This window comes from Haliotis cracherodii, unplaced genomic scaffold (genome assembly GCF_022045235.1).
Source record: "Haliotis cracherodii isolate W230 unplaced genomic scaffold, xgHalCrac1.p SCAF_6, whole genome shotgun sequence".
Taxonomy (NCBI): domain Eukaryota; kingdom Metazoa; phylum Mollusca; class Gastropoda; order Lepetellida; family Haliotidae; genus Haliotis; species Haliotis cracherodii.
In genome coordinates, this window is record NW_027266319.1 from 33,605,874 (window position 1) to 33,621,719 (window position 15,846).

General features: G+C 42.2%; 1 protein-coding gene across 1 annotated transcript; it reads right to left on the bottom strand.

Moving 5' to 3' along the window:
• Positions 1-610: 610 nt before the first annotated feature.
• On the bottom strand, positions 611-15,846 carry LOC139446011 (uncharacterized). The gene is made up of 14 exons (XM_071227278.1): positions 15,730-15,846; positions 13,032-13,059; positions 12,405-12,524; positions 11,621-11,715; positions 11,188-11,329; positions 10,330-10,532; positions 9,506-9,571; positions 8,696-8,786; positions 7,521-7,705; positions 6,833-6,898; positions 6,594-6,696; positions 4,950-5,093; positions 4,133-4,219; positions 611-3,518 (listed from the first exon to the last, which is right to left on the bottom strand). Exons 1-14 carry the CDS (start codon positions 15,844-15,846, stop codon positions 2,434-2,436), a joined length of 2,532 nt encoding a protein of 843 aa, XP_071083379.1. The 3' UTR covers positions 611-2,433.

The window sequence follows — 15,846 nt, forward strand, 5'->3', positions numbered from 1 at the left end:
CTGATTTTAATGAGATTGGAATCGGGCATGTATCGGAAATTATTTCATCCATGATTTAAGTACATAAAGAAACGTCGACGTACTGTCCCTGACAGCTTCAAGAACAGCTCATATGGCCGTCGTAATGTTTGTCGTAAGTCGCTCAGACAGCTTCCTAAATTGGTCGCTTGTATATTAAAGGCAGCCCTAGTGCTATAAGTTTGCATTATTACAACCGCATAAATCCGGACAATAAACATGAAAAGCAGACACAAGTACAAGATTTCAGTGACCAATTTTTTTATATCATTTTTTATATATATTGTAACGGGGGCTTAAGCTGTACCGTTCACACTCAAGACATTGGCTATTACTGATTACAAACTGATATAAATCGATTCTTACTCTCGCGTCTTTTGATATTAAATATTCTACACTCGTTGATAAATGTAAAAAAAAATCATCGGCAAGCCTGGACCTTTAAACATTTGAGTGAGATTCTCTACGTAACTCAAATAGTGTTCAAAGCGTCCTTAAACCGAATTCGCTCACTCACTTGCCAGACGAAACCCAGGCCTTTTTACCGTTCCGAATGAATGGAATGGGATGAAGAATACTTTGATATTTTATTTCAAATCAAACAGAAACAGGCTGGTAAGAGCTATAATCGATTAGAATGTACAATCACGCAACACAAGTATGTAACAAGATATATGTAGAGAAAGTGTTGTAAAATGAGATTTTGGTAAGCTAAGACAAAAACGCAAGTTAAAATGAACACAATATGGTACAAAAATGTAAATAAAGTACAGTCAACAATGAACAACAGCGATGGTCATAACCATCATATAGACGAAAAAAGACATTTTAATCATTTGATTGGACCAAAATGTAATTTTCAAATCTGTTAAAAAAATGAACAGGTACAATCGAGATCATGGATCGACTTTGAGCAAAACAGTATTTAGATATCCATACTATCGAGGCAAGGGCGTTAACTGACTTTTAAAGTCCAGTTTCCACTTTTATAGTCAGTGTAACTCTATTGCCTGGGGAAGATGTTAGAGATCCAGTCAGCACCCGTCCTCAATTATCCAGTGTATGATGTGTCCATTCTGCGATATGTAATATTTATTGTTCTATCATATTCAATTCTATAATGATATACGTTACTCAACATTTGGCAGGGACACCGGGATATTTCATACCGTGACGTAACACGAGGACAACTTATTGAACTGGATTTATGTTTAATCAGCGTAAGTTGAAGTTGCACATGCTTCCGTTCCATGCAATATCGAATACTATTCGTTTGACAACATGTCCGAGCAGTCACATACACACCTGGATACTACCAATCCCTTTCAAACGTTGAGTAGTATACACTAGAATTGAGAATTGATACACAGGAAGCAATCGAGGACAGTCAACAAATGAACACTAAGCGTCCCAAACAAAATTATTTATGTCATATTTATGAGCATGTTTTTTCCTCATTCCTTATAACGACTATTCATTATATTCGAGGCTACCTTAGTCCTGCACCATGACCGTGGAATATATTTATTTTATGAAAAAATAATAATCTAGAAATGCATACAAAAGCAAGTCTAGCCAGCTTAAGCTAGCTCTATTCCAAATCAGCATAGGGAATTTTTTTTAATTTTTAGAGCCAAGAAGGATATTGTGTAATATAAGATTAAAGATACTAAATGTTAGTCTAAGGCTACCTGTACCTGTTGGGCGACCAGAGGAGACTGCAGTTAGGAACAACAAACCGTACGCCTGTTTCTGACTGGGATGTGGCGTCGGGTTACAGGTTGAAGGTTCATTCCTTAGATTTAGGGCCATCTTGGTGGAATGGCTAATACAAATATTGCACCTTTTTGTTTACGAATCGAGCCTGTACCAAGTGGAACTATTTGGTCGTCTAAGGGGTGTTGCTAATCTACATGATTATAATACTACTATCACAGATCACACCTGAATATATTAACATATATCAATCTCCGGGATTTGTCTAGGATTCCGAAAAAATGCCCTCAGCATTAGTATTCAATACACTGGTGTAGAATTATGCAACAAAGCCTCCTCTTATATACTACGCAACATTTGTTTAGAACCAAAATAGTCATCTCAGTTAAAGATGCAGTCCTCAGCAAATGTTGAGTAGTATAAATGAAATACAAAATTTTAATCAACTCGAATTTGAACTAATATTGATCCCTGGATTTCTCCAAGAAGAGCAACACACTTATAATACCGAGACTCAGCGATATCAGAAATGACATACAGTAAACTATGTTTATAACGAACACGCTTATGACGAACAGACGGGTAAATCGAACTGTTTTTTTGTCCCTTCCATTTGTTGTATATAAGCTGTAAATATGCTCATAACGAACTAAAATTAGTTGTCCCTTTGGAGTTCGTTATAACCGTAGTTTACGGTAATTAACAATCTCTTCCTACAATATCCGTCTGTTCCAAATGCACAGGTTCAATGAATGAAGTTTCTGTCGAGGGAGATGACACAGTTCTTGAGTCGTGTATCGGGTCAAGTGTGTCGGGACCAATTTCGCTTTCAGAATAAAACACATCTGCCTCGTCACGTGTCTCGGAGACCGGCTCCGACACGCAACTCGACTCCGATATTGTATATTGACGACTAGATCGCACTCCCGTGTCACTGACAGAACAGATTCCGCTGGTAGGCAACGTTAATAAGCTTGAAGCAAGGCACTTCCTGCAGGTGTAGGTCACGGTCACTTTACTGGTACCCGAGACGTCACTTCCTATGCTGAAAGTATCCCCGACGTTCATGTGATTTCCTGTGCTTGACGCCCGACTGTAGATCGTCTGCTCGTCGTACCTAATACTCGGATCGTACTTCCAGCACGTGCTTCCGAAAATCCTGATATGGTCATTCATAGCATCAACATAGCCTAGGAAGGCTTGAGCTTCAGGCATGTTATGGGGAACATGAATTGTCTGGTTCATGTTCAGACACTGCAGGAGTTCATCCAAGTATAAAAGTCTCTGTCCTTCGTACGTCGATTCCGTAACTTTGAAATATACTCCTTTGAATAGCAATCTACATGACTCCATGAGTTTGTTCAGGCTGTCGTCACCATGCTCGTAGCCAAAAGACACCGGAAGTACGATTTGTGATCTGGTGGTGGTGAAACTCTTCTCCCTGAGATACCCCAGCGCCTTGGAGCTGAAGTCGGCGAACATATCCGACTGCAGCGTGCTGATACACTCACCCTGTTGGCCACTATGGTGGCTGAACAGCTGATACAGACCCTCGGAGGCGACGACGATGACGACCGTCGGTGGCTCGAGATTCGTCGTAACCCAGTCTGCGATGTTAACAACGTCGCGTCTTCTCTGTTCCCTCTCGACGACCACCTCGGCGTTCAACAGCGTCCTCAACAGCTGGGCAAACGCCCTGACCGCCTTGATGTGGGAGTCATGGTCTACGCCATAAAGAATGACAATGCGCAGTGTTTCACCATCCCTACCAGTCTCCATTTTACCTGTGAACAAGGAGTAGTGTGTTAATTGCGTTTAGGTCGTCGTTGAAACGTGGGTGGTTTTTGGTGTGGGGTGTGGAAAAGTAAGTCAGGGAGGTACCAGAACATCCTCGATTAGCCATATTATTATGAAAAATATACCCTGGAACAATTCGCCTCCTAATATGGTCATTCAACTGTTTCTAAAGTGACGTCACAAGCCGCACCTCAACTTTCTCTCTCTCAAAATCTTGAAATCAAAATGCCTCTTTTAAAAACAAGTTGAACATAGATCTACATTAAAAAACGTGACCCTGCCCGAGTAAGATCGCGATATGTTTACTCGAATCAGAAGACTGATATAAATGCACTTTTAGCTGGCAATTGTGTTTACTGACTACCGAGTACTAGGAAGGGCGGTCCTTATGTTACAAGACATTAGGGTGGTCAGGCTCGCTGTCTTGGTTGATGCATGTCATCATCCCAATTGCGTGGATCGATGGTCATGATGTGAATCACTGGATTGTCTGGTCCAGCCTCGATTATTTACAGACCGCCCTCATAGAGCTGGAATATTGCTGTGTGAGGCGTTAAACAACAAACAAACAAACAAACAAACAAACAAACATCACACTTACTCAGTTTTGTGTACACCACGTTGAACGGTAGACTGGGCTTACACTGTTTTACATTGTGACATTTCCTAGTGAAGCAAGGCATTGATTCTGAAACAAAACAAAACACAACTTAATACACTGTTGTTTAAAAAAATAATCAACTCATTATATTTCAGGGTAATAGCCTTCGTGGGGATTCCGGGGCAGACAAGGTCCCCATTACTCCGTGTGGAAGGATACCATTAATGAGAATGGAGCGGGTACAATTTGTGACAAGGCTGATTGTGCGTCACCGCGTCCCAGTCACGTGTCTGCCTTGTGTGGAAGAGACTTTCAGACCACCCTGCTGCGGTGTTATAGTGGAACCACCCCAATACGTTTCTTTTAAACTTCATTTATCCAAAATACCCAATTGTTCCGATATGTTTCCAAAATACACCGAAAATGTACCCCATTGGTCTATTTAATGTACTACTCAAAAGAATTAAAGAACACCCGATGCTTTCATATTGCTATAGATAGTCTGTCATGGCACAGGCATTGGTCAACACACACGTACATGCTACCACATCACCTCTTGTGTCTAAAACAACTTAAAATAATTATTTTGTTTCACACTACCTGACGCCCCTTGAATTACTACTTTTGAGTTAAGATCTTCAAATGTCGTTTTTGGACACACTCCGACTTTTGGCGCTTTGGGCCGCAGGGGGCGTGGCCAAAAGAAGTTCAAATATAAATCCTTCCTCCCTACAGTCAAGTTTGAAAATACGTCACGAGAAACCTCGCTTAAACAAGAATGTCACTTTATCAGTTCATCCTGTATCACGTGGCTTACCTTTCATTATGCACATTATTGCCATGGCAACAGCGCTGATTACGGCTAGTATCGTCACCGCAATCATGAAATAGAACGTTGCCGAATTGTCCCGGATAGAGGCTTCAATACTGGATGGGGATACTGCGTATATGAAGCCAGGCTCTGTAACATATAGTCACATTATGTTGTAGTGGCCATGCTTGTCGCAAGAGGCGACCTACAGGATCGGGTGGTCAGACTCGCTGACTTAAATTGGTTAATGTGTGTCATCGTATCCAAATTGCGTATATCAATGCTAATGATGTGAATCACTGGATTGTATGGTCCAAACTCGATTATTTACAGACCGTCGTCATATTGCTGTAATATTGCGGCGTTAAGCAACAAACAAGCAAACAAACCTAGATCACTCATTAAGAGTTTGACCTATGTCCCTGTTTAGGAGTGAGTGAGTGAGTTGGGTTTAACGCTGCTTTTAACAATATTCTAGTCATATCGCGACGTGTCAGCTTAATGTGGGAGGAAAGCCCGAAGTGATGCAGGTCTCAGACGTTTACCACTTCGGTGAAACCCACGAGTGCGGGTATGGTGCTGACAAACCTAGAAACAAAATCGGGGCGAACCGGGATTTGGACCCGCAATCATAGGTTTCTGGCGTGCCCAAGGGACGCAACTCTGCACAGCGAATCGCGGCGCCTTAGACGACTGGGCCACCCCCTGTTTAGGAGACAATGAACATAGTAGGATGCAAGATCCCGGATATAATAGGTCTTCAGAAACCAATGTTTGCCGTAAAAGGCGACTATGTTTGTCGTAAGAGGCGACTAACGGGATCGGGTGGTCAGGCTCGCTGACTTGGTTTGAAGCATGTCATCGATCCCAATTGTGTGGATCGATGCTCATGGTATCAATCATTGGAATGTCTGGTCCAGGCTCGATTATTTACAGACCGCCGTCATATAGCTGGAATATTCCCGAGTGCGGCGTAAAACAACAAACAAAACAAACCAAACCTAAATTCATGATGTGAGTCATTGGATTGCCTGGTCCAGACTCTAAAATTTACAGACTGGAATATTGCTGTGTGCGGCTTTAAAGAACAAACAAATCAAACAAACGCTGCACTGTTCCACTGCAAGCCTCATTGGACATTATTTCATCATTTGTATCAAGTTGAGCCAACTTGATGTTTTGTTTGTTTGTTTGTTGTTTAACGCCGCACTCAGCAATATTCCAGCTATGTGACGGCGGTGTGTAAATAATCGAGTCTGGACCAGACAATCCAGTGATTGATATCATGAGCATCGATCCACGCAATTGGGCTCAATGACATGCATCAACCAAGTCAGCGAGCCTGACCACCCGATCCTGTTAGTCGCCTTTTATGACAAGCATAGTCGCCTTTTACGGCAAGCATGGGTTGCTGAAGACCTATTCTACCCCGGAATCTTCACGGGTCTCAACTTGATGTGGGAGGATAGTGACTCAGGTTATAGAATACGATCAGGGTGAATCTTGGAATCGAACCCACGATTACTGAATCCAGGCACGACCGAGGAACACATCTCTGCACCGAGAACTGTAGCTTCTTGGGTAACTGGGCACTCTGGGCCTTCACACCGCATCAATACAATATACCAAACCCACATTCGCCACACTTGCCTTCGACAGGGCGGAACACTCGGATGGGGTCACTGGATATGGGGTTCACGTGACATCCCTGAGTCTCTACATCCGGGCAGTCTTTGCAGCCTGTAGGTTTGATCTGTGGGCATATAAACAGAGAAGTGTCTACACATTTTACAACAGTTATAAACCTATTAGTCACAATTCTGTATTGATTTTCTGCATTGATAAACCTTTTCGTGCTGTGTGTTATTGTGATGAATAAGAAGACTCACCCGAACTTCGTATCTTCCAAACTTGACATTCTGGAATGTATGTTTTGTGATGTCCTGGTCATATATCTGTAAGTAATACATGTATATAGTTCTTTAAAATACACATTGAAATATTGATGATACATTACATTAATTTCATGTGTGATGACAATTGATATAATTCTTCTTCATATAAATATACGTACAGCAATTACATACAGTCAGGTTCTCAGCCCCCAGCGTTTGGCCCAGGCTCCGTGATGTTATTTATGGGTCTGCATGATGCAGTTTAAATAACGTGTACTGCGGCGCAAAACACTATTCATTCGCTTATCATTATACAATGATACACAAAATCGTAAAATGAAAATTTTAAATAAAATGCCGATACTCTTCAAATATACACAGGGGCACGGGTGGCCTAGTCGTCTAAGGCGCCGCGGTTCGCTGTGCAGAGTTGCGTTCCTTGGGCACGCCAGAAACCTATGATTGTGGGTTCGAATCCCGGTTTGCCCCTATTATGTTTCTAGGTTTGTCAGCACCATACCCGTGCTCGTTGGTTTCACCGACGTGGTAAACGTCTGAGACCTGCATCACTTCGGGCTTTCCTCCCACATTAAGCTGACACGCCGTGATATAACTGGAATACTGTTAAAAGCGGCGTGAAACCCAACTCACTCACTCAAATATACACAAACGTAAGATTCACCTCATAAGACTTGTACGTGTGACTGGCAACTGGTTTATTTTCTTCTTTGTCGTAGAGATAGACTTCAAGAGAACCTTTTTTGAACGCTGGCGACCACGTGACTTTTAAAGTTCGGTTAACCAGAATAAGTGTGATGGTGTTGGGATGCCAGTTGTAGCAGCCGACAGGAGTCGGTGTTGTCAGCTCTGAAATAACGGGGGTAAACTTTACGCATGTTCACTGTCTGACACTGCTCTCGGCAATGTTCCTGTTGTATTTCGATAAACCAAACAATCCAATGATTGATATCATGAGCAACGGTCCAGGCCGTCGGGGTATGATGGCATGCAATCAAGCAAGTCACTGAGCCTGACCGCCCTATCCATGAGGTCGCCTCTTACGAGAAGCACACGGAGGCCAAATATACAAGTGTCAGAGCTGTACAATACACAACTCATCTTACTTGTATTAGTCTGGATACAATAGTCTCATTTGGGCTGACTGAAAGTAGTTCCGGCATTCATAATCACAACAGGCCATTTCACAGAGACATATCGATTTTTCTGGTCAGATGTACACAGTGTTTCATCACTAAATACATAGTAAATGGTGTTAACTGAAGTTCGAAATAAATGGATGGCGATATCTGTCCTTACCATAATATTACATCACCAAATTACACTTGCTTACAAGTTTACAAACAAATTCAGTTCGATATTGTTATATATTTAAAAATATTATTGAGCACCTGCTTATGTTTGAAAAAATATTTGAGCTCAACAACATTAAAAAAGAAGCACATCTCAAACTAATATTCCCCACCCCACTCCAGCCCCTGAAAATGAAATGGTTGCTTTCCAGTAGTCACTCTTACAGACGCCAGAGCATACATTTAATAACACAATCCCCAATTTCACCCCCCCCTCCCCTTTCAACCTATCCTCATCCCTCTTTTCAGCTCTGAAATAAAGAGACTTGTTAGTTCCTCAATACTCGTGCTTTCCCTTTTAGAAATAGTTTTTATATATAACCTTATACATAACATTAATTCGGGGATAATATTTTGGTCTTGGCTTTCCAGAAATAAAAGCTTTTGTCCAACATTACAATCAAAACGTTCATATAAACTGTTGCTGTGTTCACTACCATACAGGTAGACAGGGCAGGTACAGGTGTAAATACTAAATACTACATACCGCTCGCAAAGATGGGGTCACTTGCCACGGAATTCACGTGGCATTCTTCAGTCTCCCACTCTGGGCAGTCCTTGCAGCCTGTAGGCTTGATCTGGATGACACAGTGAGAAAACATTGTAAATTGTCTTCTTTAAAGTAGCATCGTTGCATTGCCGTGGAATGAGCGAGTGCCTTAATCTGTTAAAGAGGCATGTTGCAGCTTAGAGTGAGTGAGTGAGTGAGTGGGTATGATTTTACGCCGCTTTTAGCAATATTCCAGCAATATCACGGCGGGGAACACCAGAAATGGGCTTCACACGTTGTACCCATGTCGGGAATCGAACCGGGGTCTTCGGCGTGACGAGCGAACGCTTTAACCACTAGGCTACCCGACCACCCTTTTGCAGCTAAGAACCATTGATTGATGTGTACAGAGTAGTCAGTAAATACCACCTTTTCCCGATACAATGGAGGGGATGAGTGGCTCTACTCTATTGGGCGGCACATTTCACTGTGAAGAGATGCGTACCTTTTATGCACTGAGATCGGTAGGTCGCGGGTTCGAATCCCAGCTTTGCCATGATTATGATACATGGTGGTTTGTGTGCACCATGCCCTGCTTATGGGTCTCACCAAAGGGTAAAACGTCTAAAACCTGCATCAAATAACGTTTATCTCCAACAACAAGCAGACCCTTGACATAAATAACACACCTTTCGCCGTTGAATGCAAATTACTCACTCACTCAAACACTACTATAAATGTATTATGTCGTGTTTCTGTACAATGCATTGTGGTGTGAAATGCTGGGAAAAGAAGGTAAAGACTTACCCATGCTTCATAGTTACCATTCTCCACGCCCTCAAATGTGTGACTGGTGATCTCGTCCAAAACTGTCTATAAAGATGAAAAAGACATGGCCGAATAGTACATACTTAAGTTAACATTACAGTAATAATTACAATAGAAGTGCCAACGTTAATACTGCCAACTGGATAATATTGAGAACAAATAACACAAATGTCCATGTCTGAAAACCTAAAACCATCCTCGATTAGCCAGGGGGCGGTGGGTAGCCTAGTGGTTAAAGCGTTCGCTCGTCACACCGAAGAACCGGGTTCGATTCCCGACATGGGTACAATGTGTGAAGGCCATTTCTGGTGTCCCCCGCCGTGATATTGCTTGAAGATTGCTAAATGCACAACCTGCCTATAAATAGAGAGCTTGTACCTGCAGTGTTTCATCGTGGTTGCAGATGCTGAACAACTCGAGCAGTTACTGCTGAACAACTGATGGAGCAGTTACAAAGAAACATGATTTTCTGGGTTTAGGCGACCATTGAGCGTCCTGGCCAGGTTTTGATCGCTCAAAGGTGCTACAAAGGTCGCAGCCCTGTGTAAAGGGGCCAAACTAAATACGATATTTCTCTCGCACAGTAGATCAATTTAACTGGACGGCTATTTCTGGTGTCGGGTCTAGGAATCGGGCTTAAAAATAATATATGAATGGTTCCAGTGTATTTGTCATAACAGGAGGAATACATATTACACTCATAAATGGAGGATGACCAGAAACATATGAAAAGATATCTTTATACTGGTATTCCAGGGCATCGTCATGTATTTTATCGTTTGGCTCTTGACTTATAAACCAACCTCATAAGATAGGATTTGTTTGTCACGAACAACTTGTTCCGTGTCCTTATGATAAAGAGAGACCCGCAGACCACCGTCTCTGAAAGCCGGAAACCACGTGACAGTGATGGTTCCATTTCCGGTTACTGTTCCGCTGATGTTGTGGGGCCGCCAGTTGAAGCAGCCTGTAGGGGCGGGCGTCGTCGACAGTTGTGGTACTGACACTACAACATATTAACATTGACATAACTATACCTTCCCGGCGCAAGGGAGTTAACTTACTGTAAAAGTTTCCTGGACTTAATAGTCAAATAACTCTCATGCCTCGGGAAGATGAGGACGGTGTTTGGGGATGCGTAGAGAAGCTACCGTGTCGATGTTAATGAAACTTGAAATGTGTTCACATATGAAGCAAGAAACAAATGACAACCCCCGTCTCACCGTTTTGCCTAATGCATCTCCCTCCTGCTTACTTAATAAGACAGTTTTTTTAAAGTTTTATGCATAGGATTATTGATGTCAGTTCCTGGTTTGGAAAACAGTATTTGAGTCGAGCCAATAGCCCAGTTAATAAAATACAATCACGAGTATTTTCAGTGAAATACGGCAATGAATGAACACGTCTGCATCGCCAGATGTGCGATCCTGATTAATCATCTTTAACTGATTAAGGTTTGTTGAATAGCAAATGAACGATGGATACCAGTAAGATTCTACAGATCACTACCACATTACATGGAATTTACTAGACTAGACTCCTGTCTAGCTCACTTACTGAGTAGACAGGTGGTGGCCGATTTCTCCTGGTCAGCGATTTAACGGCACTAAGCATCGCATTCATTGGAACCAACAGTGCGACCAGTTTAAGGAAATACTCACTTCGAGGTGACAGTTTATGCGACAAGATCCCGCCGATAGCGCCAAGTGAACTGTTCACGGGAACAACTGTTAGTAGGAGTTGTCTGCCCTTGGTATCTTTGACTTTGCGGTCATATTTGCATCGAATAAGTTTTCGTTTCCCCTGCAAACAAGATGCATTGTCAATAAATTCCAATTAGTTAAACAAAATCCACATATCCACATATTCAAATTAAATCATTGACTACAAATATATGAATGACATAGTTTTCATTTCGACGTCAATATTGGGGACCATTTTTGTTCCCAAGTTATATCTCCATATCGTCCAAACTTAGAGTCTTTCAGATTCAGCAGTTTTAGGTGTCATACCAGGAAACGTTGAATACGATATGAAGATACTCATAAACATATTATTACATGCATATTTGACAAGTAACTGAACACTTCTCACCTTCTTTCCTAATTTCACAGACGTGGTGTTGACCAGGTAACACTCTGATGAATTGAAACTTTCATTCACAACACTCACTGCAAATACACGATCACCTGGAAAATAAAAAAAACGTCATTTAAACATGAACATTGTACTAAATTTACGCATTTACAAAGGATAGCTTCAGGTCAGATATGACTGCCTCCATGGTCTAGTGGTAGAACGTCCGCCCGGAGAGCGGAAGGTCCGGGGTTCGATCCGCGACCACATACCAAAAGACGTTAAAAGATGGTATTTGTTGTTACCCTGTCTGGCGCGCGGCATTAAGGGGCTAAAACAAGGACTGGTCGGCTCGGAGTCAGTATACTGTGTCTGAGTGGGGTATTCATGATAAACTGCGGCATGGTATCTCAGTGAGCTAGCACTATAAATCGGCATCAGTCATGACTAGTACAAGCAGCCACACAAACACACACACGTACATGCACGTCGCCATATAAGTGCAATAATCTTGGACGCGAAGTTAAACCCTATTTCACCTCACCTCACCTCAGGTCAGATATATTTGCGTTCACATGGTGTTGCGTGTAGATATTTATAGCGGGTGATACCTGAGACCGACAGCGTGAACAACGATCTACGTCATCCATCTCACCAACAAAAATCACCATCACCTACTGCAGTGTATTGGTTACTCGGGGCCTGTTCCCACGGTTCATAAGGTTTATTAGATATTGTTGAGCGATGTTTGAGGTATTTTCCAGTTATACCAATCGGTTCTCGGGTAATGACTTCACCTTACCCTTTTCGTTTACTTTCCACTTCAGTAGTGTGTGTTTGTGTTTGTCCCGCGTAACACTGAGTTGTCTCCCCTCGGATTCTCCTTGATCAGATGGCGCTGACGCAATGGCCGCCTGACAGTCTGGAAACATTGACGTGGATGGTGATGACCGTGTTTGGTGCATGTAATTAGTTATACAGATATACATTAAGGAAAACAATATTTACAAAACATGTATTACAACAGAATCTATAAAATACCTATATACAGTAAACTACGGTTATAACGAACTCGGAGGGACCCCAAATTTAGTTCGTAATAACCGTAGTTCGTTATAGGCATACATACAGCATTTATACAACAAATGGTCGGGACTAAAAAAAAGTTCCTTATATCGGTCAGTTCGTTATAAGCGTGTTCGTTATAAACGTAGTTTACTGTATGTGAAAGGACTGTTATAATTGGTGTATACTCCACAGAATTTCGAGAGCACAGTGATCCATTGACATTGAAAAGCGACTATTTTTTATATTATTTTTATAAAAAAAAATGAACCCAAGACGAAAATACAGCCGGAGAGATCAACACAGCAATGGTATGTTTGAAAAATGCAATCAATAATTGGCAAAAACAACAATCTCACATTACCTGAAGGGTATAACGGTGTGACCGAAATCTGAAAGTAAGACGTTACATGATTAATTCAAAATCGAACTGATTGAATTATCTTTTGAAAGAGTTTCCTCAAGAAAACCTGAACAAGTAATTGGAATGTGTAGCGTTGTTTAAAGGGGCGCTGCACTCGAACCGACTGGCTGCCCTACCAAGACTGACTGAAATTCCAGCTACACACTTTGTCTGCCAGCCCAATCTCATGTATGTATACCTCAAACCTAAATAGCTACTCATTCACCGGGGTAACGGGTGGCCCAGTCGTCTAAGACCTGTGCTCGTAGGTTCGAATCCCATATTTGCCATGATTATGATTCTAGATTATTTTTGTCAGAACCATACCCATGCTCGTGTGTTTTACCAGAGTAGTAAATATATAAGGCCTGCATCACTTCGGGCTTTCCTCACACGTCAAGCTAACACCCCGTGATATATATCTTAAATACTGATAAAGGAGGCGTTAAAAGAGACTCTATACTGATTCCCTAATGACAGAGACAGTGTCCCAGGTTTTCACGAGACGCTACCAACGTTTTAGCCCGTAGCAGTTTGTAGAAAGTAGTCCACCTTTAAAGAAGACGAGAGTGAAAGAAGGGAATACTATAGTGAGTGAGTGAGTGAGTATGGTTATATGCTGCTTTTAGCAATATTCCAGCAATATCAAGTCAAGGGACACCAGAAATGGGCTTCACACATTGTACCCATGTCGGGAATCGAACCCGGGACTTCGGCGAGACGAGCTAACGCTTTAACTACTAGGCTACCCGACCGCCCCGGAACACTACTGATGGGTCTTGCTCTACATTGCTAAACATTAAACATTGCTAAACACTCGAATTCACCCCAAATGACAAAAAACTAAACTTCTCAGAAGTGTTATTGCTTATTGAAAAGTTAATACTAAAAGTTAAAATGTACAATGTGCACATCAACCCTTCACGCATGAACGCATACACGCATAGCATATAAAATAAAACAAAATGTGCCTTCCTCCCGTGTCATGACATCAACAACGCCGACCATTTCGCTGGGTCATATCACATGTTGCATTGTCGGATCGCTTTCAATGGGACGCTGCTGGGGACGAATCATAATCAGTTCTTACAGAAAATCAGAAGCACAAGTTTTCCCCAAACTGTACCAACATCTGCCCATGTTACTACTAGTACTGTTTGGATGTTATGTTTCTTATGCAATATCACTAGCTCGTGTTTAGATATCATCATCATAATAATTGATACACATATTGCTTTGAGACGGCCCCTCATTGGGGAATACCCTATTGTCATACGGGCACTCCTTTCGCATCCATCTCCTGACCCCTCATACAGGAGTAACAATGAACAGTGAATACATGCTGTGTTCAAGAACATTCATATTGGTATTTGATCGTATAGGATCAGATTTGAAAGAAGGCCTTTTTTCAGGGCGTCTATATTAAAGTCCCGTGTATCTGAGGGGGGCGTGTTCGCGTGTGTATGCCAGCTGATTGCCGACCGACAAGTGCACGTAGAAGCGTCGTAGGAACGCAAACTCGACACCTGCAAACTGTGTCATCGACTGCTGTTTTAACCAGATCTGTGAGTACCATTAGTAACGCATGGGGAAGAATCAACAGTTGTATCCTCATTGTCTTGTCATTAAACACGTGATCTAGGACACCCATTGGTTCTGACACCACTGAGCACACGAGAACGCTGCACGCCTCAGTTTACAATGTACTTCCTCGTGCATCAGTGCCTGTGCTGTGACAGCCTGGACAACCTGCGCTGCTCACAGCTACACCTACAGCTGCTACAACTGCTACAACTGCTACGTTTTTAGCCAACCAATAGTCCTGGTAACACCGCCACCACTACTACTACTACTACTACTACTACTTCTACTACTATTACTACTGCAGCTAGGTGTCTACTACTACTACCACCATCACTACCATTACTGCTACTACTGCTGCTGCTGCTGATGACGTCATACAGCTGGAATATAACTACAACTGCTGCTGCTACTACTACTAATACTACGACTACCCCTGCAGCTAGGAGTCTACTACTACTACCTTCACCACCAACACCTACACCACCACTCCTACTACTACTACTACTACTACTACTAATGATGATGATGACGTCATACAGCTGGAATATAACAACGTCTGCTACTACTACAGCTACTACTACTAGTATGACTACTCCTAAAGCTAGGAGTCTACTACTACTACTACTACTACTACTACTACTTCCACTACTACTACTACTACCACAGCGACCACTACTACTTTACGTTACCGCTGTCACTACTTATAGTAGGTCTCCTGCCAGCATACACACTACGACTACGACTACAACTACTTACATTACAGCTCCCACAGCTACCATTACTAATGCAACCACCACCGTTAACTACCACTTTTACTTCTACAACTGAACTTGTATACTGCCGCCGTTGATGATAATTGCTAGTTATTTCTTGTTACAACAGCTACTACAAACAACAACAACAACATCTACTACTGTATGGACTACTATACACATGTAAATACATATGCGGTTAATACTGACCTAACTATAAATCCTTCTACCACTACTTCTACTACTACATCCAACTACACGTCTACGACCTGCACGCTATAATAATAATAATAACAACAACAACAACGTAAACAAGTACTTACTCTCCTGTGTGGTCTGCTCGTCCAACATTGCATACCAGTACCATCCCGACCCCCCTCGCCACGCGACATGACCAGGAAGGGCAGAGCCAGCACGGTGACCAGTGTGGGGACTTGCAT

Excerpts from the sequence above, each read along its gene's own strand:
- LOC139446011 (XM_071227278.1), bottom strand. The coding sequence starts at position 15,846 with ATGCAAGTCCCCACACTGGTCACCGTGCTGGCTCTGCCCTTCCTGGTC. Across the intron at positions 13,060-15,729 it reads CGAGCAGACCACACAGGAGA|ATTTCGGTCACACCGTTATA; the intron begins GTAAGTACTTGT and ends TCTTACTTTCAG. Across the intron at positions 10,533-11,187 it reads GCATAAACTGTCACCTCGAA|TGTCAGTACCACAACTGTCG; the intron begins GTGAGTATTTCC and ends AATATGTTGTAG.